A 23,863-nucleotide genomic window follows, 5' to 3' on the forward strand; every position below is an offset into this window, starting at 1 on the left:
TTACGGCCTGACAGCCAAATTTGATCTTTTGTTTTCCATTTTTCCCAAGTTTTGGAGAAGTTTAATATCTATAGAAAATTTCAATGTAGAATCATGGTGACTTCCGCGGTGGCGCAGTGGATAAGACTCCACGCTCCCAATGCAGGGGGCCCGGGTTTGATCCCTCGTCAGGGAACTAGATCCCACATGCATGTTGCGACTAAGAGTTTGCATGCCACAACTAAGAAGCTAGCGAGCCGCAACTAAGACCCAGTGCAACCAAATAAATAAATATTTAAAAAAACCAAAACCAAAAAAACACATAGAATTTTCACTAAAATTCACCAACTGTCAACATTTGTTTTCTCCCTCCGTCTCTCTCTCTACGTTTGTACAACTGCCCATCCCAGAATGCTGGAGAGTGAGTTGCAGACATCACAACTCTTCAGTTTCCTGTATTTCAGCATGTATCTCCAAAGAACAAGGGCATATATCTAATCCATCTTCGAATTTCTCTCATCGTCTCAGTAATCCCGTTATAGCTTTTTACCCTAAATTTAAGACCCAAGCAGGGATCATGTAGTGCACTTATATCACACTTAAATTCCTTTCATCTAAACCAGCTCCACTGCCTCTTTTCTTTTTCAGCTTTCATGTTAATGGCATTAAAAAAATATTTTAGGGCTTCCCTGGTGGCACAGTGGTTAAGAATACACCTGCCAATGCAGGGGACACGGGTTCGAGCCCTGGTCTGGGAAGATCTCACATGCCACGGAGCAACTAAGCCCGTGTGCCACAACTACCGAGCCTGCGTGCCTAGAGCCCGTGCTCTGCAACAAGAAAAGCCACTGCCATGAGAAGCCCGCGCACCGCAACGAAGAGTAGCCCCCGCTTGCCACAACTAGAGAAAGCCCACGCACAGCAATGAAGACCCAATGCAGCAAAAAATAAACAAACAAAAAATAAATTAAAAAAAAAATTTTAGACCAGTTATTTTACAAAATGCAGTATTTTGAGACCATGTGAACATCCTACTCCTCTAGCACACAGTATATGGACATATTTCATAAACCAACAATTACACAAAACTATAATTTTTAACTATATGCAACTGCTTAAATATATGTAATCAAAATAAAACTGTCACTGAGTACAACAAGGAAACAAAGTATACCTTGTACCGTGTCTTTCACTGGGAGTGGAGGCTGCTGAAGAGTAGGGTGAGAATTCTCCTGAAAGATGAGAAAATCCAATAAGAAAATTTAAATAGGAATTCATTTAAAAGAATAAAAATTCCACAAGAAACCCTTTGATCCTTGCAATTCCACTTGTAGGAATCTGTAACAGAAATAGTTGTAAAATGCACAAAACTAGGGCCTGGAAATATACACAACAAACTGTCATCAGCGATTACTTCTGAGGAATGGATGGTGAAGAGGCACTAACATTTAACTTTATATAATTTCAATTTTTAAACGATGTTTCTGTATATCTTTTATAACTAAATCATCAGGGAAACCCCATAATATTAGAGGATGGCTATACTCTTAGGAACGTCTCTGTATAAAACTGCTATTTGGGGACTTCCCTGGTGGTCCAGTGGCTAAGACTCCGCGCTTCCACTGCAGGGAGTGCTGGTTCGATCCCTGGTCAGGGAACTAAGATCCCACATGCCGTGTGGCGCGGCAGAAAAAAATAATACCCACCTGCTATTTATTTGCTATTATAGTAGAGGATTCAAGTGCCTAAACTCAAATGGCATCTAAACAAGAGAATTGTTTTTAAAGATTTTGTTGCTGTTTTTTCAATTATGCCACTGTAATCATTAAAGAATAAACAGCCAAATAGCAGAAACTTAACAAATGATATTCTTTTTTAACCACAATCAAATCCTGATCTCAGTAAATCTGGTCTTAAAGAAGTTAACTTTCTAGGCCAATCTGAAACAAAAGTTTTCCAAAAGGAGTGCTAGAAAGGACTGCTAATCGTGTAAAATCTAGTGAGAGAGGTGGTCTGATACCTTTTAGACTTCATACTCTTTGAACAAAATCTCCAAGATATCTAAAATTTGCATCTTATTCACTCATACGTATTAAGGTATACTAAGAAAATGAACACCACTAACTCTTCAAAAGAAACCCCACCTCCAGTACTAAAGCACAGCTATAAATCTCTAGAAACAAACCACTATTGTAATGATTAATGCTTCTAAAGCTAGTTCTCCTAGAATTTTAACTCTTCTCATAATTCATGCAGTTCAAAGTTTCAATGCATTTTTTTGTCTCTCTCCTTCTCTTAGTAAGACATTAATTCTACTTAGTAAATAGACTCCAGCTGGATTTCTTTTTCTGCAACCAACAAGTCCTAACATCTACTGCCACAGAAAAATAATTACCACCTGGCTTCATGAGTTTTTTTGTTTGCTTTTGTAACTTGCTATTGACGTAAAAAATACTTACTGAAAAGTACTTTCTGGTACACAAAGTCCTATTATGATTGTACATTATTTTTCAATGGCTTCTTTTGCTTATGTTATTATTTCATGAGTTTTCTTAACTACATTAAAGACTTTGAATTAACTTATTCATTCCTAACTTTTACTATCTTTTTCCCCTTAATATTACCTCTGTCACACTTCTGGGAAAAATGATTAATCTTTAATAAACTTATATTTCTTTATTCCTTAGATTACAGTTGTAGACACATTCATAAAAATACCTAATTTTATTTCTGTATCCTCCAATGCTCATTTCTTAAAAGTAAAGACACCATGTGTTTCATTCTTATTTATTGTATGAACTCATGCCCAAAGTGATACCACTTTCTATCTCCTGGAAATGACTTACATTTTTCGTAGTTCTCTTGGATACCTTGGGAATTTCAATTTGTCGCAGATTTTGTGAAACCTCTGCAATGCTTTTATGTCTTATTGCATTTTTCCTTTTAAAAATAGAAAGAAACAGTCAATATACACTGAATACAGGTTACAGCTAGTTAGATGAGAATGGAACTGAAGTTTAAAATAAAACACTTAAATAAAAGTCGGTTATTTTGAGGTTGGCCTGAACTTACAGTAAAACAAGTCAAGCCCAGAATTTCTAAAAGTAACAACTATAAATTTAACTAGTTATGAACAACGAAGAGCATCATGGAAAATATACAAAGTAAGCTGAAACCCTAAGCTTATCTCATGGAAGGCTCCTAGTTCTTGGAGACCCCATGTGGAGAGTCAAGAGGGGTCTGTGACTACACAATACAAGACTATATGTTCCCCAGATAATATAAAGTGTCAGATGCTCCTTGTTAAGAACTCTAATAATTGGCTTCTGTGATTCAGACATAAGGGCAACTACTAATTCAATATATTATAGACAAAGACAACTGGACTATGGCTTAAACATACCCTATACCAGAACTGTAACAGTGCAAGTAATTCCTTTAATTCCTTGAGCTCCTACCTTCTCTTCTTAGCTGATCTGGTACGAAGCTCCTCCAGTTGGTCAGATTCAGTGCCACCCGACACTGACCTATGAGCATTTGACATAAGAGGCACAGAAAGGGGTGATTTGCTCTCTTGTGTCATGGAGTCATCACCGAAAAAATCTGTAGGAAGGACACGAGCCAGCTTCTGAGGAATCAGAAATCCTAGGCTGTCGTAAAGATTTCCAAGTATCTTTGGGACTGAATCAATATACCTGTGGAATAGATTGATTAAATATGGAACAGTCAGTCACCATTCCACCCTCTCTACTCCTTTCCTCACCCAGCAGGAGAAATAGTCCTTACAATTCTACAATTCTGAGACAATACCTATATAAGTTCTTGGTAAAATTATTTTAAATTTAAATTAGTAGTCATCAAACTTACAATTCCAAAATTTCTTCCAGAAACTTTGCTAGGTATGCCGAATCTTCAGTTAAATACACCATGCGCAGCATATCTGTCACCTGAAGATTTTAGAAAATTACCACATGGCCTCTGCAGGAAGCTGAATGCATCTACAGCACATCCCCAGTGGCACTAAGCAGTATACTTGCCTCCTCCACTACTTGCTCCATTTCATCTATACGTTCATATACTGAAGGGCACTGCCGACACATCTCCAAATGAAGAAATACCTGGAGCTGGCACCTTGAGAGAAAAAAAAAAGCTTGGTTTTATCTGCTTTGAGTGTCACTTAACTGAAATGAAAGTTCCTTCCTTATGCAGAGATCTGCTTACATAAGAAACAACAACCAAAAAGAAGAGCCATTGCTTTCTAAATAGCAATATGGTTATTAGGTAAACAGGTGTTGCAAACTGAACATTAGAACATTACAGAGAATCAGCTACAAAAGCCTCTTCAAGCAATTGGCAATCTATTTTAAACTGATATATACGCAGCCATTAAAAAGAAACATGAAATAATTCAATTTGCAGCAATAGGAATGGACCTAGAGATTATCATACTAAGTGAAGTAAGTCAGGAAGAGAAAAACATACATCACTTATATGTGGAATCTGAAATATGACACAAATAAACTTACCTATGAAACCGAAACAGACTCACAAACATAGAAAACAAACTTATGGTTACCAAAGGGCTAAGGGCGTGGGGGAGGGATAAATTAGGAGTTTGGGACTAGCAGATACAAACTATATTATATATGAAATAGATAAACAATGACATTGTAAAGCAACTATATACTCCAATAAAAATTTTTATAAAAAGATAAATAAGGTCCTAGTGTGTAGCACAGGGAATTATATTCAATATCCTATAATAAACCATAATGGAAAAGAATTTTTTAAAAATGAAATATTAAATTGATACAAGTAAATCTTGGGAGCTCTGTTTTGGAGTAATGGTTTAAAAAAAAAAAAAAGGGGACTTCCCTGTTGGTCCAGTGGAAAAGAATCCGCCTTACAATGCAAGAGACGTGGGTTCAATCCCTGGACAGGGAACTAAGATCCCACATGCCGTGGGGCAACTAAGCCCACACGCCACAGCTACTGAGCTCGTGCACCTCAACTAGAGAACCCACGTGCTCTGGAACCCACGCGCCACAACTAGAAGGAAGCCCACGCACCGCAAGGAAGAGCCCGCATGCCGCAACTAAGACCCAATGCAGCCAAAAATTAAAAAAAATTTAAAAATCATAATAAATAAATCTTTAAAAAAAATTAAAAAGGAAGTTAATTACTCTCTGACTTTATCTTCTTTATCCAGTTTTCCTACATTCTGTCGAAGACTTTTGCTAGTTTTCAAGAGGTTGTTTCTTACTTGATGTAGGCAGTTCATCTGAAAATACAAAATTACGTAGGAGAATATTAATATTAATGCTTATCATTATTTCTAATTTCTTCACAGCTGACCAATGCCCTAAGAAGGGAAGTACATCCTCTTTCTTTCATTTGAATGAAAAATAGTGTAATATTCTTTTATATTTTTTAAAAGAACATGTAGAAAAGTATTTGAGAGCAAGTGGGCATGGATACAGCAAGCCTGCAGATTTGAACTTTCATAAAAGGAAGATTCCATAAAGCAGTGATTGAGAAGTCTAAGCAAAATGAATCAACATTTTAAAGAAACGTTCCAGGTGACTCTAAAGTGCAGCCAGGGTTAAGAACCACTGGCTTAATTCATGCAGCTAACATGCAACTTAGATGAGGACAGAGCTTTCATTGGAAGGGAAGTACATGTAATTACTCCCACCTGGCCCGTTTCCTTGATTTCTGCCTTCTCAGTGGACCATGTCCATCTTCCAAGACCTAGAACTGTGCTTACCCCCTCACTCATCATTTTTGAAATGTGCACTGCATAACAGATATTTTCCAAGACATATGAGCCAGACCCACCAACAAGCAACTAACACTGTTATGACGAACAACAATATCCGGATTCCCTTACTTCTAATTCCTTGGTGCCTCTGGACTTTAGGAATGCTTTAATGTTTGAGATCATGTTCCGAGCACATGAATACAACACGATTTCTCCTGTGGCCACAGTCTTTTGGTAATTTTCATGTATGTAAGATAGTAGCTCCTCCTCAGTTTTAAAATCTGTGGGAAAAAAAGTCAAATTGATCATCAGACCCAGCTTAAGTCATTGTATTGTTTAAGCCAGTGGTTACCAACTGGGAGTTTTGCTGCCCAGGGGACATCTGGCTATGTCTGGGTGGCAGTGACTGGTGGGGAGAGGGAGGGTACTACTGGCATCTAATGGGGTGGAGGCCAGGGAGGCTGCTAAACATCTTATAGTTCACAGAGGATTATCTGGTCCAAAATGTCAAAAATGCTGAGGTTGAAAAGTTCAGAGATAGTGATTAATTTTAAGGGTTTGCAAATCACGTGTACATGTTATAAATTTAAGGATAACCAGTAATGGAGAAGAAATAAACTATACAACCTCCAAACTCAGCAGAAAGGAAAAAGATGCATAAAGAAAACTTGATTAATCCCATAGCCTGCTAGAAAGGAAAAATACAACTGAAAGCACAAAATAAGACACTAAAATACACCCTAGCTTATCAGTAATCATAATAATTATAAATATTTATCTTACGAATACACTGGTTAAATAAAAGATAGAAACTGTCAGACAGGGTTAAAAAAAGAAATTATGCTGTTTACAAAAGACATATCCAAAACACATGACAAAGAAACATTGGAAATAAAGGAATAGAGGTATAATCACAAGGAAAACATAAATGATTTTGTATGGACCTAAAAAGAAAGCCTCAAAATATATGATGCAAAAATTGGCAGAACTGCAAGGAAATTTAGACAAATCTACATGGTGGAGGACTATAATACAATCATCTCAGTTATAGATTCTTTTAAGTAGAAAAAAATTAATAAGAATTTTGAATATTCAAATATTAAGATGAATATGTATGGAACCAAGTACCCCAAAATTAGAGAATACACATTATTTTCAAGTATACATGGAATATTAACAAAACAATCACATATTAGGCCATAGAGTTTCAACAAATATTAAAGATTCAATATCTTACAGAACACATTGTGCACAGTCCAAAAAAATTAAAAGCTAATTACAAAAATAAAACACTCCCTTCTATTACTGATGTCAGAAAATATTTAGATGTATCAATGAAAACAGAATACAGCAAACTTATATAATGCAGCTAAATTTATATCTAAAGGAAAATTTATAGACAAATTATCTTTTTAAAGAAAAATTCAAAACCAAATTAGCTAAGGGTCCAACATAAGAAATAACACAAAAGAGTAAATCCAAATAATAAAGAAGGCAATAATAAAGATAAAAACAGAAATGAATTAAGTAGGAAAAAAAGAAATGAGAGAGCAACAAAAACAAAGATGATTCGAGAAAATAAAGCAGAAATTCAAAATACTATTAAAAGATAAGGTTTAAGTTCAATTTTTCCATAAACATATCATTATTCCTACACTATCTTTTTTTTTTTTTAATGTCTGAAACATTTATATTAACATATTTCCATACATATTTCCATACAAATACAAATATAAGATTTTTAGAAATTTCATGTAATGTCTGAAACATTTATATTAACATATTTCCATACATATTTCCATACAAATACAAATATAAGATTTTTAGAAATTTCATGTAATGTCTCCTACACTATCTTTTGAAGATTATCCTTGTCCTGTTGAATTGTTGGGGGCACTACTGTCAAATATCAATTTACCACTGTTGTACAGGTCTATTTCTGGAAAGGATCTAGTCCAGAAATTATGGTAATGCCACATTGTCTTGCATTACTGTTAATTCTGCTCTCCCATCCGCATTCTGGTATACCATACTAGCTCATCGAAGATGTGCTATCTCACTCAAACTGATTATCATCTATGATCCAGTATTCCACAGGAAAAAAAAATGTTTAAAGAAGCAGAAAACTTTCATTCCAGAATTTTCAAAAGAACTCAAAGGTGACATCAGGTAATTATTGCCCGAAGTTCATAAGCTATTGTCACAATCACCCCACAGTACTGGCACTGTCAGTGTAAGCTAAGAATGTATCCTGAGAATGAGAAACATACTGTAATTCAATCCATTTTTAAAGAAGAAAAAAACAAATAGGAAAATAAAAGCTACTGGACTAAATTCTTCTGCCTGACTTTGAAAGACCTCAATAATCTAACCCTAGATTATTCACGAACCTTTTCCCTTCTCTTTATTCACAAATGTATAAAACTTCTTTAACCACTTAACTTCTTTAACCACTTAAAGGGCCAAGACACAGCCCTTCTTTGTGACTTTGCTTATGCTAATCCTCCATGTAGCACACACTTCTTTTACCTTTCTGCCTTCTAAACTCTGCTCAGTCTTCAAAGTCTAACCTGGGCTCCACTGGCTCCGTAAAAGCCTTCTCAGCCTGTTCTGCTCAAGACTGGACTTTCCCTTTCTTGACTCCTAGTATGTCTTTACTTCCAAAATGAACAAGTATTTTCTGTTACAGTCTCTTGGCTCTCTTACGTATTCATTTTACCAATTCGTTGTGTATATGTATGTGTATATATATATATATGTTCATTATTACTCTTTGTAGCTGGATCATAAATCTAAGGAGAAGAAATTATCTTATTATTTACTGTACTCCCCATAACACACTTGTGGACATACAGTAGATAGCCAATAAATGTTCATTAAGCGAGGGATATGATTAAAACTTAAAAATATGAGAGTACAGAAGAGTAAACATGAATTTAGATACCAAAATGCAATGGAACTGACGAATACCTTTAGGTTTAGAACTTCTCAGTGTCCTTCCTTTGTTTTCCAATTTATCTGCTGTTCTTCCATTGGCTATCTTTTGGATCCCTTTCTCCCCAGCTGTGTCTGGACTGCCATCTGGATGTAACTTCTGAGCCTTTACATTCAGTCTTGCAACATTCAGCATCTTCAAGGAACGGCACATGGTATTCATCTTCTGCCTCACTGGAGTACGAGGGACACCTCCTACCAAAACGACATCGTGGGAAGAAAAGTAAAATAACTTTTACTTCTGTAGAATCAAGAACTACTTTAATTCAGATGAAATATTCTGTGAAGGAATATTGAAATGAAGTATATCCATTCAGAATGATCTGAATTAGGTAGTTCTTGCATCTCTTTCTACCTACAACACAGGGTAGAAAGAGAGCTCTTTTTTTAACTGAAGTTTAAGAACTAAATATCTCAAGGTGGTTAGATGATTTTTACATCTAATGCCAAACAGACAACAGACAAATGCCGAACAGACTCATTTTGGTGTTACCCAGTAGTCCCAGAGTTGTGATGAAACTCTTTTGAAAGGCAATTAAGCAGTCTGCATCCAGAGCTCCCTTTTCCATGAATAACTTGTTCATGGAAACTTATACTAAGGAAATCACTCAAAGGTAAATCATATGCATGATGTACACTATAGTATTATTTATAATGGTAAAAACTGAAAACAATCTACATGTTCAACAACATAAGAAATTTGCAAATTTTGTTAAGCAATGAGGTAACTAAAAAAGCAAAGTAGCAGATGAACAAGTATTTATAAGCAGCACACAAAGTTGTATTTAAATTTCTATTATAACTAAAAACAAAAATAGTTTAATTCATTAAGAAGTTAGGATTGTGGGAGATTTTTAAAATCACTACTGTACTAATGTAATTATTTTCAAATACGAAATATAAGAACTTGTCCTTTATTCAGTTACCATTTCAACTTCATTTTAAGGAATATCAATCTTTTAAAACATACAGTGTCAAAAAAGACTGTAAGAAACAGCCTTTCTATGTGCTTACGCTTCTTTTTGCTGTCTTCCTGATTGGACACAGTGTATTCTTCACGAGACTTTCTCTGGTAGAGCTCAGAGAGGCAACGTGTCAATTCACTTTCAGTTTTGGAAGGCTCTTCCTTATTAGATGAAGCAGCCTGTAGTAACCTGTGAATAAGTCAAGATGTCTAGTACAAAGTTGAAATTCTGATTTTCCAAAATGCTTTAAAAACAAAGCAACAGCAATATCCATTATCCTTTTAAAAGCTAGTCAAAAGATGTCTCCACAAGATGCCTTCAAAAGTATTTTTTCTCAGGAGGGAAAATGTCCCTCTTCTCATTTATGATTTGTATAAATTCAGGGGCAGAAGCTACCTGTTCACAAAACCATTAATGTATTAATACATACAGTATTGACTTTTATTAATAAGATTCTTCATGTCCTAGGGTACATATCTAATTATGGCAACTATTTCACTCACTTCTGGGCTTCCATAATTTTTACCCAGTTTCCATACATTAAAGTACAAGATGATGTAATACAGTGTAGTGAGTATCAGAATAACTTTTAAATAATTATTTCGCACTCCAGTAAACTAATTTGGGATTGATGAGCAGGGAAAGAAACAGGGCAGGGGAGATGATTAGTTATTAACTGCTTTCCCGCCTAGAGCTAAGTATTAGTCACTAAGGAAATAATGAAAATAGCACAACTTTCAAAATGTATTATTTCTATTTCATTATCTTCCATTATCTGATACCATCTGACTTAAAAGTAGGAGAAAGTTATGGTGCCATTAGTTGAATTAGTTCATACAAGCAGCAGGTCTGAAGCAGCCTAATTCTCTTAAGTGTGCTGGTATTTCCTTGAGCAGTGAGGAGGGTTGCTTTTTCCCCCCATTAATTTACTGTATCTGCTTCAGATTTTTTTTTAAATGAAATTAAGCATCATGGACACAGAGAAAGCCTCACCCAATTTCTTCCCATCCCTTCCTCCCAGAGGTATTCCTAGATTTGTGTGTACCTTATTTACAGAGACATACATATGTAACAAAACGAATAAAATGCTGTTTCATATGTTGTAAATCTTATGAAAATGGTATCACACAACACCATCCTTTGGCAATTTTGTTTGCACTCAACATATTTTTCACGTGTTGCTCTGGTTTATACCGTTTTACTAATCTATGTATAATATTCTATTGTATAACGATACTGTAATTTATTTATCCATTTCCCTGCTGAGAGTCTGCTAGTCCTTTCCACTGGAAATGAACATTCTAGCACAGCTCTCCTTGTGTTTGTGCAAAAATTTCTTCAGTGCAGACACCTAGAAGTAGAATTGCTGAGTGTCAGAGTATGCGAAGTTTCTGCTTTACTAGGAACATTGTTCTCTAAAATGGTAACCATTTTACACTTCTACCATCTAAAATGTGCTCATTTCCCCACATGCTAATTTTTGACAATCTAATAGGTATAAAATAGAACTTGGTGGGTTTTTCCATGTTGTGGTTTTAATTTCCACTTGCCTATGCTGAGTATCTTTCCAAATTACTGCTCTGTTAGATTTCCTCATCTGAATTGCTTGTTCACAATTTTTTAAAAAATTTATTCATTTTTGGCTGCGTTGGGTCTTTGTTGCTGCGCGCGGGCTTCCTCTAGTTGCAGCGAGCGGGGGCTACTCTTCGTTGCGGTGCGCAGGCTTCTCATTGCGGTGGCTTCTCTTGTTGCAGAGCATGGGCTCTAGGCGCGCAGGCTTCATTAGTTGTGGCTCGTGGGCTCTAGAGCGCAGGCTCAGCAGTTATGGAACATGGGCTTAGGTGCTCCGCGGCATGTGGAATCTTCCTGGACTAGGGATCAAACCCGCGTCCCCTGCATTGGCAGGTGGATTCTTAACCACTGCGCCACCAGGGAAACCCCGCTTGTTCACATTCTTTGCCCGATTTTCTATTGGATTTCTTATTTTTAGGAGATCTGTACTAATTTGGATACTAATCCTTTGCTGGTTATATGGATTACAGCTACCTGAGTCTATGACTAGTCATCATATAAACATTTTAAAATTCATTATAGTCATATATGTTCCTTCATGGTTTGAATTTTTTAGGTCTTATTTGAGAAATCCACCCTTAGCCTAATCTTCTCTCGTGTTTCTCCTTCTTACAGTTTTAAAGTTTTTACTTTTCACGTTTGGTTTTTCAGTTTATTTGGAATTTATCATTATGTATGCTGTGAAGTAGAAATCTAATTTTTTATCTTTTTTCTTCTGGATAGCCAATCATCAACACCACCATTTACTGAATAGTCTATTCTTTCCCTGCTGCTTCTACTCCACTGGTCTATCTGTTGATCCTTGCACCGATACCACACTATGTTATTTACTAGAGCTTTATGGTAAATTTTGCTATCTCATATGGGAAGGTGCACCTGTTATGCTCTTAGCCTTTTTGAGCTGTACCATGTCCATGAATCAGAAGACTCATTATTATAAGATGTCAGTTCTTCCCAAGTGGACCTATAAGCTCAATACACACTCAATCAAAAATCCTAGCAGGCTTTTTTTGGGTGTGTGGAAACAGGCTGATTCTAAAATTTACATGGAAATGCAAAGGGTCTAAAATAGCCAAAGCAATTCTGAGAAAAAAAAAAGAACAAAGTTGAGAGGACACAGACTACCTGATTTCACTACTCAAGATAATGTGGTATTAACATAATTTCTGGACTAGACTCTTTCCAGAAATAGACCTGCACATTGGTGGTCAACTGATTTTGACAAAGGTGCCACAGTGATTGAGAAAAAGATTGTCTTAACAAATGGAGTTGGAACAACTGGGTATCTTTATGGAAAAAATAAACCTCAACTTTACTTCTTAATATTTTGAATTTCTGCCGTATCTTTTACATTTCCAATATTATTTATGACTGCTCATACAAGTAGCTCAATCTTGCTATAGATTATTTTATTTGGCTTCTCAAAGAATCATCTTTTGTTTCTCTTGATTTCTATTTCATTTATTATTTTTATTATTACCTTCTTTTTTTAATTTTTGGGTTTACTCTCTTGTATTATTTCGTGTGTTGGTCTTAGCTAATTGGTTTTTAATTTTTCTCTTCAAAAGATATTAAAAATTTTCCTTTAAGTATTAATTTAGCTGCATTATTCAAGTTTGCTATTTTCCTTTATTGAAATTTAATACTAAATATTTTCTGACATCTATGAGTGTATTTTGTTTTTGTAATTAACTTTTTCTAAATTTTTAGTTCTGATAAAATACACAACATAAATTTATCATCTTAATCGCTCTTAAGTACATAGTTCAGTGGTATTAAGAATATTCATAATACCATCAACTCCGTCCATCTCCAGAATTCACCTTGTAAAACTGAAACTCTATACCCATTAAACAATATTCTCCATTTGTAATTAGTTTTTAATATTATTGGACTATACTCAGAAAAGGTGGTCTGTTAAAAACAACAACAACAGGCTTCCCTGGTGGCGCAGTGGTTGAGAATCTGCCTGCCAATGCAGGGGACACGGGTTCGAGCCCTGGTCTGGGAAGATCCCACATGCCGCGGAGCAACTAGGCCCGTGAACCACAATTACTGAGCCTGCGCGTCTGGAGCCTGTGCTACCACAAGAGAGACCGCGATAGTGAGAGGCCCGCGCACCGCGATGAAGAGTGGCCCCCACTTGCCACAACTAGAGAAAGCCCTTGCACAGAAACGAAGCCCCAACATAGCCATAAATAAATTAATTAATTAATAAAACAACAACAACAACAAACTCACATGCAGATAACTGAGAGCTGACTTTAATAATCAATACCCAGAGAAAAAAATAAGTTTTACCAAAATGACTCCATCAAATTTGAACTGGCACCACTAAAGTTAGAGCAGGGAAACCACTTCTCCACAACAGCGGAATTCCAGGGAGCTGTGCGGCCAAGCTCCTGCTGGGCCCATTCTGGAGTAGGCGGAGCTACAGAAACAAAGGAGCAGAGATGGGAGAGGAAAAGAGGCATTAGAAGCAAAGCAGAGAATTCCAAGCACTTGCTCCTCCCTTGGACTGATTGCATTCTTCCAAAGGACATACAAAGCAGCATCGTTAACAATGTTCCTTCAGCTGCACCCCCAATCCCAACAGGCCTATGTTGTCTATGAAAAATTTGCAAACACGGGCTTCCTCACTGTTCCTCCAACACACCAGACACACAAACCTTGGCACTTACTGTTGCTTCTACAATGTTGTCTCCCTATCACTTCCTTCAAAGCCTTTGCTCAGGTATCACTTTTTTAACAAGGCCTGTTTAAAATTACAACCCTCCTATCCTTTAACACTCCCCATTCCTTTTTCTCTGCTTTATAACTATAGCACTTAACTCTTTCAAACATAATATATAATTTCCTTATTTAATTTATTGTCTTGTCTCTCCTGACTAGATAAGCTTCTTAAGAACAGAGACCTTTGTCTATTTCGTTCTCTGATGTACTCCCAGCCCCTGGAACAGAGCCTGACATACAGCAGGCACTCAATAAATCTACTGAGTAAATATGAATGGAAGAAATATCAAATTGATTATATTTATATCTATCTAGCATAAATAAGGTTTGTATCATATCAGTAACAGTGCAACAAAGTGGAAGGAAGACAGAATCATAACAGTTTTACGTGCAGACTTTATTAAACATATTAAAAACCAGGTTTCCTCTTATACCTTCGATTTCAAACTGGTTTCACAAGAGCCTTTGGCCTCCTCAGAAGTGCTTCAGAATTTCTATAAATAATGATTTAAACTGCCAGAAATATTGTAGCCTACTTTTATCTGTTTTATAACAGATATTGGGCTCTACTAAGAGCACACTGAAAAAAAGTTATGTTGCTAGAAAAGATGGTAAACCACTAACCTAGAGTATGGTAGTTATTGGTTCAGAAGCTTACCTGAGGTAGCAGGATCTTCAAGTGAATTGTGAATCTGATTCAATACACCATCCACAACCTCAGAAAAAAGGGAAGCTAAATCCTGGGGGCTCTCTGCCACAACTGTTTGGAGAAAATGTCTTTGAAATTCAGTCTCCTTGGTGTGGAACACAGTGAGAATTGTAGCACTGGCAGAGAAGGGGGAAATAACTCCAGTGATGGGGGGCCAGCCTTCACCAGGGTCCACACTGGTAACCTACATAAGAAGATCTAATTAGTTGGGAATATTGTTGACATATGCCTAAAAAGGCATGTAGTTTAGTAAGAGACAGATGATAGTTTCATCCAATGATTAATATAAAAGAGAAAACTGGAAAAGACAGACTTCACGGATATTAGTGCTAGAATTGAACTTACTGATCATCTAAACCTAATCCCTCAATTTACAGATAAGAAAAACCTAAGGTTATTAGGAATATTTACTAAGCACTTATTATGTACTTATTATAACTCACTGGATTCTCATAACCACTCTGAAGTAAAAATGATTATTATTGGAACTTCCCTGGCAGTCCAGTGGTTAAGACTCTGTGCTTCCACTGCAGGGGGCATGGGTTCGATCCCTGGTTGGGGAACTAAGATCCTGCATGCCATGAGGCACAGCAAAAAAAAAAAAAAAAAAAGATTATTATCCCCATTTTATAGAGGAGGAATTGAGGTTGAGGAATAAGCAACCTGTTTGTCACCCAGTTAATAAGAGGCAGAAGCCAAGAGTGTATGAATTTTAAACCCATGCTCTTAACCAGGAATCAATTCTACTACTTAAGGGGATTTATTCAGATCACATGGTGGGCAGCAGAGCTGAGATCTAATCCAGGTCACCTGACTCCCTGACTCCAGTGCTCTGTCAGAGCTCACAACTCTTAGAACAACATCTGTCCAAATGACTATCCAGTTTTCTCTGGAATGTTTTACAGTGGAATCCAGAAGATAGAAGCTTTCTGAGGTTACAAAAGCAAAAGACAAGTAAGGTAAGGAATTACTGGTAGTTAAAAAATTAGCATCACCTTTACATCAAATCTGGATATGTATGTATTCCTTTTCAGAAGACTACTAAATTTATATCAAACCTGGGTATGTATGTATTCCTTTTCAGAAGACATTACTAAATTTGTATAACTACTGGACACTAGTATATCTAATTTTACAATGTAGGGTTTTTTTAAAAAATGAAATATATTTATTATGTAAAAGTAATAAATACATAATGCAACATTTAAAAAATAATGAGAAACCACCCATCACTTCACTGCCCTAATATAATCATTCCATTTGGCCCACTGCCTCTTCCCTATGTGAATATAATTTGGTTTAACTGGATTCAAGGTACATGCAATTTTTATAAGCTGTTTCTTCACTAATGAGCATTGTCATGATGCTATAATACTTGCAAAAATATCATCTGTTACACTGAGACTGTATTATGTAGGGCACTCCTTGGCATTTCATAAATGCACTTATTTCTCTTTACCAGTGTGTTATTAGACTAGAATAACTTGCCATGTGGAAGATACCTACCAGATGTAACTCTTCAGCAGTCAGCCTGTTTACCAACTGCTGAAATAACATCCTTTGAGTTGATTTGTTACCCTCTGGACTTTGTAGCATCCAGCTATCAGTGCCCAAAGTGCAGCTTGCTGGGAGGGACCACTGGGTCACTGTGCCTTTTAGAAAAATTCTGACTGGTTTCTGAAAATGTCTCTGATGCATGGCCAAGGGCTCTAGAGTAACTGTCCATGTTTCTTGAATCTCTTTGCCTGTTCGAAATAAAGAATATTGAAATTCTAATATAAGAAATAGCTTCTAATAAGAAATTTAATAGTAAGAAAAAAAAATTAGATTGCCAGCCGAGGTACTAGTATTGTCACTTAGTTCACACTTCAACCCTCATTCTACTGCTATCATAGTAAGTTCATTCAGTTCTATAGGAAAAGCTGTATATGACTGGAATTACAATGGTGTGATTTGATTTCAGAACTTCTCAGTAATTATGACTTAGAAATAAGTATTCAAGCAATAAACACACACACACAAAACCCACTGCTTCTTAAATCCATAAAATACAGTACATCCTATCTTACGAGTTTAAATTCTAAAGACCATGTAAGACAAAACTGCTTTCCATGAAGAGAGGTGAGGTTCCCTTAACATCTTTCTTTCACTACCAAGCAGTGTTTCCCCAGCTTTAGTAAAATCCTGGCTGAAAGTTTCAAAACTACTCTTGAAATTTCCTTAAATTGTCCATAGTGTATAATATAGTTTTATGTACATATCTCTATATGGTATTATTTATGTGACTACATAATGATTCAGAAATTAGATTCACTATATAGCAAATCATATGATAAAGCAAATTTATTAAGATTCCAACGTGCTGGCTCTTCGTGGTACCAGGCACCATTTTCTGCTTCAATTGACTAATTTGTTATTTCTTCTCTTAGTCAATCACTGATTTTCTATGATCTTCAATTTATCAATCTCTTTTATGAAGCAGTGAAACCTTACTACCCATTTGCTTGGGCACCTGAGCAATATTATCCTTCTTTGCAAAAAGTTGGGAAACTCTTTAAAAACATTCACTTGGGGGCTTCCCTGGTGGCGCAGTGGTTGAGAATCTGCCTGCCAATGCAGGGGACACGGGTTCGAGCCCTAGTCTGGGAAGATCCCACATGCCACGGAGCAACTGGGCCCGTGAGCCACAATTACTGAGCCTGCGCGTCTGGAGCCTGTGCTCCGCAACAAGAGAGGCCGCGACAGTGAGAGGCCCGCGCACCACGATGAAGAGTGGTCCCCACTCGCCGCAACTGGAGATAAGCCCTCGCACAGAAACGAAGACTCAACACAGTCATAAATAAATAAATAAAAGAACGTGAATTTCTTTAAATTTAAAAAAAAAAAAAAAACATTCACTTGTCCTTTTTACATGGGCTTACAGTTGTACCAAACTTCAGTCGTTTCCTGTGGTATCTCTGATTTTGCTTAGATATCTTTCAATGACAAGCGTTAATGGAGTGCCTAGGCTGCTGGAAATTCTAAATTCTAAAGAATTCATGGGCCTGCCTTGCAGAAATGAATGAAACCCAGATCAACCACCCCATCACCACTCTTCCCCCGCCCCCAAGTATTATTTGCTTACCTTCAACAGGGAAAAATAATGTTCCTTCCACCAGTGGAAATGAGGCTTCATACTCAGGAGAATTACAGAGCAAACAGTTTAAAGTAGAATCAGTTGGCAGAGTTGAAATCCATGAAGAGAGGTGAGGTTCCCTTGACAGCTTTCTTTCACTACCAAGCAGTGTTTCCCCAGCTTTAGTAAAATCCTGGCTGAAAGTTTCAAATGGCAAGACAGTGCCTCCTACATGGTGGAGCAGTTCACATACTGTCCAGTACCCAAGGTGGTCTGGAGATTCCCACAACTAAAATAAAAATTACAAAGAATCTTGGGTTATTGTAAGTTAGGCATTCATAAAGCTAAGGGAAATCAGGAGAAAGTAAAGTTGATATGTACATTAAAGGATCAAATTACACAATTAATGTATTTGTTGAACCAAACACAAATAATGGTCAGCATCCCATTACTTGAATAACTGCTATATAATATGCCTTCAAGAAAGCACCTATTTAGTGAAAATAGCACTTCAATTCTATCTTCTGTCAAGGAACAGAAGTGATGCAACTCACGAGGGATAAATCATAAAATGTTAGAAGGAATGCAAAGTCATTACACATTAATAAAAAAAATCATGTCCTCCACAACACAACAGCGGCCAAGTGTCACAGGAGAGAGGCAGGAGCACCTCCCTTAGAGAGTGATCACCACTGACTCACCCACCCTGCCCGCACCCACGGGTCTGTGTGGAGACCAAACAGGTCTTCTCAGTTCTATCTTCAGTGTTTTCACTAAAGTCTGGACTCTTAACTGCAGCTTACAGAGTCTGTGCTCTGCCTCCAATCTTTCCTCCTTTGTGTTAAGAAGTATTCTTCGAAACTACATATCCGATCATGCTACTTCTGTAAAAACTCTGAAGGGCTTCCCACTGCCCTACAGTATAGCCATAAAGCCCTTTACCACCCAGCTCTAAACAATATTTCCAAACACATTATCCTTCCCTCACCCATCCCTACCTTCCAGGCACACTGAACCATTTGCTGTTTCCTGAACATGCCACATTTTACAATGCTTCCATGTTTTTGCCGGTTCTGTTTGCTGTGTATTCCCCTTCCATCTTCACCAACTGGATGCTTATTATACTTAATTATCTAGCTCAAACCCTGCTGTCTCTGTAAAACCCATTCCTCACTCCTTCACACATAGCTGACTCTTCGTCCAACCTTCTTTCAGCAAACTTTTATTGAGCAACCTTTATGTGCCATTGAGATAGGCTGGGACATGGGACCCTTTATTGGAGTGCTTGCACCTGGACAAACGAATACAAAGAAACTATAAGGGACTAAAAATAACTGCATGCAGTCAGGACAATTATGAATAGGATACAAAAAGGCCACAAATCAACTGCCATTTCTGAGGTGCTGAGAGCAAAAGCAGGGTACTGAGCATGATCCCTGCACACAGCACCAAGGGGGTGCACAGACCACCTAAGCTACGCCTCCTGCCCAGCCCACCAATCTGGTGGGCTACACCCCCATTTAAGGAACCAGGCCCCCGCCCCTCTCTGGGGAGTAGGAAGGGCCCCTGTTTCTTGTTCTTGCTCCCTTGTGCAGCACGAGTCCCAATAAAGCCTTGCCTGCATTTCTCATCTGGCCTCTTATCAATTTCTATTGCTTAAAGAGTCCAAGGACCCAGGTTGATAATACCATGAACTAGCAAGACATAGTCCCTGTCTTCTATGATCTTAAAGTCAAGGGTGGGGTGAGTAAAAAAGCAATAACATGAAATATTTAACTCACAATCACAATATGCCATGACAATATTCAGGTACTATGGCAACATGAAGGAGAACCTACCCTAGAATACATTGATCATGCTGCTTTGCCTACTCCACAGGTGAGTTGACAACTGTGAACCATAAATTGCTATGTGAATGTGAAAAATTAGAACTGGAAGGGTCTTCTAGGTCCTCTCCAAACTTTCCATTATATTGAAGTTCAGAGGGTGCCCCAGTTCACAGCAAGGCAATGACAGTCCAGTCTAAGAACCCACGACTCTCTTGGATAGTGCTTTTAAAATGAGGATCGTGATCCTGATGAACTTGGATGGACCCTGTGATGAATCAACTGAATGGTTTAAGATCAGTGTTAAAGAAAAAAAACCGGAAAGAAAATATCAGAGCACAACAGAAACTATCACATGTAGTGAAGATAAGCAATGTACTGCTAAACTTTTGTTTTGGTTATGCCTATCAGTTTGGAAAATGCTGTGGTAGATTAATCAATTAGTATTTGATGTTACCACCCATATATCCACACCTGTGCTCACTGCCAAGGGGGAGAATGGTAAGCCTGTTCAGGCATCATAGATCCTGATTAGGATTTTCTGCCAAAGGGAAACAAAAAATTTGTTGAAATTATTTCAGTCAGAGGACCGGCCAGGAAAAAAAAATTGCTTGGCAAATGAAAAGTAAAACTTTAAAAGGAGCTGAAAAGGACATCAGCTTTGATTAAAAATATATGAACATGATAAAAAAAAAAACCCACAACCAGTATATAGAGTATGGCTACATTTTTCATTTTTATGTACATTATGGGCTAAGTAACAGACAAGTCCTAGTGGTAGTTTCAAATTTAGGGATTTATAAATGTCCACAAGACTATAAGCTCCAAGACAGCAGGGACCACATCTGTCTGGCTCACTAATGGTGCATCCAGTACTCAGCATACCTCGCAGTTTGTTCAACAACAGGTATGTGTTGAGTAAATTAGGGGCATAAAGTGGAAAATGTGAGAGAGGTCTCTTATGCTCCCTTCTATCCTATATCTTTGCAAGAGTTCCGTGTGCTTGGATTCCCTCCTCCCTGAGTCTGTTTCTCCCAGTTTTACTTCCCAGACTGTAAGCTCCACATGCCAGGCCCTGGAATTTCTCTTCTCTTCTCTCTACCCTCGTAGTGAGAGCTCCCCAAAGACAGAACCTAAGTCTCCCTTTTGCCTCCACAGTGTGGCTAGGCAGAGGCTTTTGAACAGGAAAAGACAGATCTACACCAGAAAAAAAATTCCAGAAAAGCTTAAGATTATCTGATGGGCTTTTTCTTATGGGAAACAACATAACAGATATAAGAAGCCTCAGAGAAGACCCATCTCCACAGATGATGGGATGTGCGAACTGGAAGAATCTTTAAAAAGATCCTGTCAACCTACTTATTTTAATGCCATTCAGAAAAAAGAAAAAGAATCTCCAAGCCCAATCTGCTAAGACTTATTTCTAGCCAGTATTTGATAAAATACAATTCCAGCATAAAGTCTTTGATGTGATTTAATATCAACTATCCTAAATCGAGCCCTTATGTGTTGTGTATTGTGTCCAACACTTGATTTCCTGCCTTAAACTAAATTATAGGATTCCATTTTCTCCGTCAATGTTTACCATTCCCTTAAACACTTTTGCCTTTTCCTTTTCTTTTGACCAGCCACTGCTGCCTTACGTTGCATTTGCTAAGTCTTCCTTAGGCTTTGCATGTGAAAGCAATTTGGAAATTTTAACCCACTATATCATTATTTGTGTTAAGTATCTGCTCATTTCCCATTTGCAACCTTGCAATTTAACCCACCCCTGCTTTAGTGACATATGTTTCCAACAGATGCAATCACATCTTTCACCTGGTTAAGCCACTTTCCCAACAATTAGAACAAAATTTGAATTTATTACCTTGGCCCTACAGATATGCCTCTGCTACCTTCTAACTTCCTCTCCTACCGTGCTTGCCCTTGCCTACTAGGTTTCAGCATTCCTTGCCTTTTTGTTTCTGAAACAAACTAGGCTCATTTCCAGCTCAAATCTTTACACTGGCTCTTCTCTTAGCCTGGAATGTTCTTGCCCAACCTTCACTATCCTCCTCCTTCACCATTCAGTTCTCTGTTCAAAAAGGCCTTCCCTGACTACGACCCTATTTACAACTGTCTCCTGCTTCTACTTCCTCTGCCCCACGGTCAGCCCCTTACTCAGCTTTATTTTCTTGACAGCATTATTTGAAATCCTATCACTTGTTTATCTGTTTAATCTGTTAACCATACCTGTCTAATATATCTTCCCCCGGAAGGTAAACTCCACTTTGCTGACCACCGCATCCCCAGCAGCTAAAACAATGTAGTCGGTACTCAATGTAGTGGCTCCTCAAATGAAGTTATTTATTGACAAAATGAAGTGACAGGAAGAAAATGATGGAGGTAGAAATTTATACTTAAGCACTGGAGCAGGGGCTCCACTGCCTCAACGAAAATCCAAATTAGCCACTTAGGACTGTAAGTACATACGAATTTGTTCATTTGGTCAACAAATATTTACTGAACACCTATAACAAGCAACGACACATCTGCAGGAGATACAGAGATGTGTGTGCCTGCCTCTGAGGTTATTTCTAGGCTAGATGGAAGGTGAGGGAGTGCACGACTGGAACATATAATGGAGAAAGGGTAAGTGCCACAAAAGTGTTTGGAAATTCAGAAGTTGAGATTGAGTAGTTGCCACGTGGGCAAAGGCCCTAAAGAATGAGTGTGATTTAAACTGGCACAGAAGAGAGAGCAGTGGCGTTTCACTGCTAAGACAAAACAAGCCGTCAAGGCCTGTTGGCCAATTAAACTGTTTCAACAGTCTGGAATAAGGGTCGTGTGTAGGAAAGATTAAGTCTGGGAAGACAGATAGGACCCAAATTGTGAAGGACCTCAAACGTGTTGACTCAGTAGGTACCGAGGACCTACCTATCCCGTTGTGATGAATGTCCCTCTTTGTGACCCCAGAACTTTCCTTCTGAAAGGACACCTGTTGGTCATGTTAGTCTCACTCTGGGTTCACGGGCTGCTCTGTAGACGCTGTCAAGTTCTGGTTCATCAGCACCAGCACCACGCACTAAAATCTGAGTTCGCTGTGTAATCTTACCTTAGGCCACTCGGTGGTATCCACCCAGTACAAGGTGATTTTTCGGGTTATCATGACTTCCTGGACTCTCTTGGGCAGCAACTTGTCCATCACCTGCTTAGGAGTAGGCGGCAGGCGCTGGGCCTGGGCCTCGCACCCGGACACGAACTGCAGCAGCTCCCTCTGCGAATGCGGACAGGGGGCTAGGAGGAAGACGGCGTTCACAAAGCCGCCGAGCGCAGACTCGGCCTCCTTGGCCTCACCCTCCACGACCAGCAGTCTCCTCCCGCTGCTACGCAGAATCGGCTTCGTGGGCGATGTGATCTCGGGCCGGTCCCACTGATAGTCTAGCAGCGTCTCCATAAGGGCACTGTGCGTGTGGGTGGCCCTGGGCGCCGGGCCCGGCAGGTGGGCGCCGTGGGCGCCATCCCCGAGCCTGGCCTCCAGCTCCTCCTCAAAGTCCTCCCAGGAGCGGACCCCGAGCTCGCGGAAGTCAGACACGCGGGAAGGCCGGCTCCGCGCACCCTGAGAGTCAAAGAACCTGAAGGCCCAGCGGACCCTGGCCAGGCCGAACCGGCAACTCAGGTAGGTGAGGAGGCGCAGGGCGACCCGCCGGACCGGGCTCTCACCAGCGGCGCCTCCCGCGGTATCCAGCAGCAGCATTACGTTGTGACAGCAGGCCATGTCGGCCGCGCAGCCGCCTCAGGGTTAGAGCCAGGGCCGGCGCCGCTCTCTCCTAGGCCCTCGCTTCAGAGAACCAGCGCCATTCTCTGCTTCTCTCAGGGACCCAGATCGAAAGCCTCCCGCGCTCTCCAAGGGCTGCTGGCATTGGCGGAGCTAACCCCCAAGGTCAGCTCCCATTGGTCGCTTGCCTCACATAAGTTACGTGAGCAACTTTCATCCTTGGCGCTGATTGGAAGGGTTATGGAGAAGAGCCCTGCTTGATTGGTGGACTGCGGGACGGCGGGCGGGACGCTGTGTTCCGGGAGAAACTTAACGTTCATTGGCCTGGGCCTTCGTTTTAAAATTTAAAGAGGTGGTGCTGGGGGCCTGTGGCTTTAAGTTTCTCTTTTCCGAAGGAGGATTGGCTCCGTGCGATTGTACTGGGAGAGGTTTACTAAGACCTTGAAAATAGT

At 38.8% G+C, this 23,863-nt stretch overlaps 1 protein-coding gene across 2 annotated transcripts in view; it reads right to left on the reverse strand.

Annotated features, from left to right (window-relative positions):
- Positions 1-23,526, reverse strand: part of TICRR (TOPBP1 interacting checkpoint and replication regulator) — a 44,140-nt gene extending 20,614 nt beyond the window's left edge. For both annotated transcript variants that reach the window (XM_057544665.1, XM_057544664.1), the window contains exons 1-14: positions 22,749-23,526; positions 17,838-18,117; positions 16,220-16,458; positions 14,663-14,897; positions 13,573-13,702; positions 9,749-9,888; positions 8,711-8,929; positions 5,870-6,021; positions 5,163-5,260; positions 4,017-4,110; positions 3,847-3,926; positions 3,438-3,674; positions 2,826-2,919; positions 1,154-1,211 (exon numbers count right to left, since the gene is read on the reverse strand). In XM_057544665.1, coding sequence (XP_057400648.1) covers positions 1,154-1,211; positions 2,826-2,919; positions 3,438-3,674; positions 3,847-3,926; positions 4,017-4,110; positions 5,163-5,260; positions 5,870-6,021; positions 8,711-8,929; positions 9,749-9,888; positions 13,573-13,702; positions 14,663-14,897; positions 16,220-16,458; positions 17,838-18,117; positions 22,749-23,411 — 2,719 coding nt within the window. In that variant the 5' untranslated portion in view covers positions 23,412-23,526. The remainder of the gene's footprint in view (positions 1-1,153; positions 1,212-2,825; positions 2,920-3,437; positions 3,675-3,846; positions 3,927-4,016; positions 4,111-5,162; positions 5,261-5,869; positions 6,022-8,710; positions 8,930-9,748; positions 9,889-13,572; positions 13,703-14,662; positions 14,898-16,219; positions 16,459-17,837; positions 18,118-22,748) is intronic.
- Between the last annotated feature and the right edge of the window lie 337 nt (positions 23,527-23,863).

The sequence above is a fragment of the Balaenoptera acutorostrata genome, chromosome 3 (genome assembly GCF_949987535.1).
Source record: "Balaenoptera acutorostrata chromosome 3, mBalAcu1.1, whole genome shotgun sequence".
NCBI classification, from domain to species: domain Eukaryota; kingdom Metazoa; phylum Chordata; class Mammalia; order Artiodactyla; family Balaenopteridae; genus Balaenoptera; species Balaenoptera acutorostrata.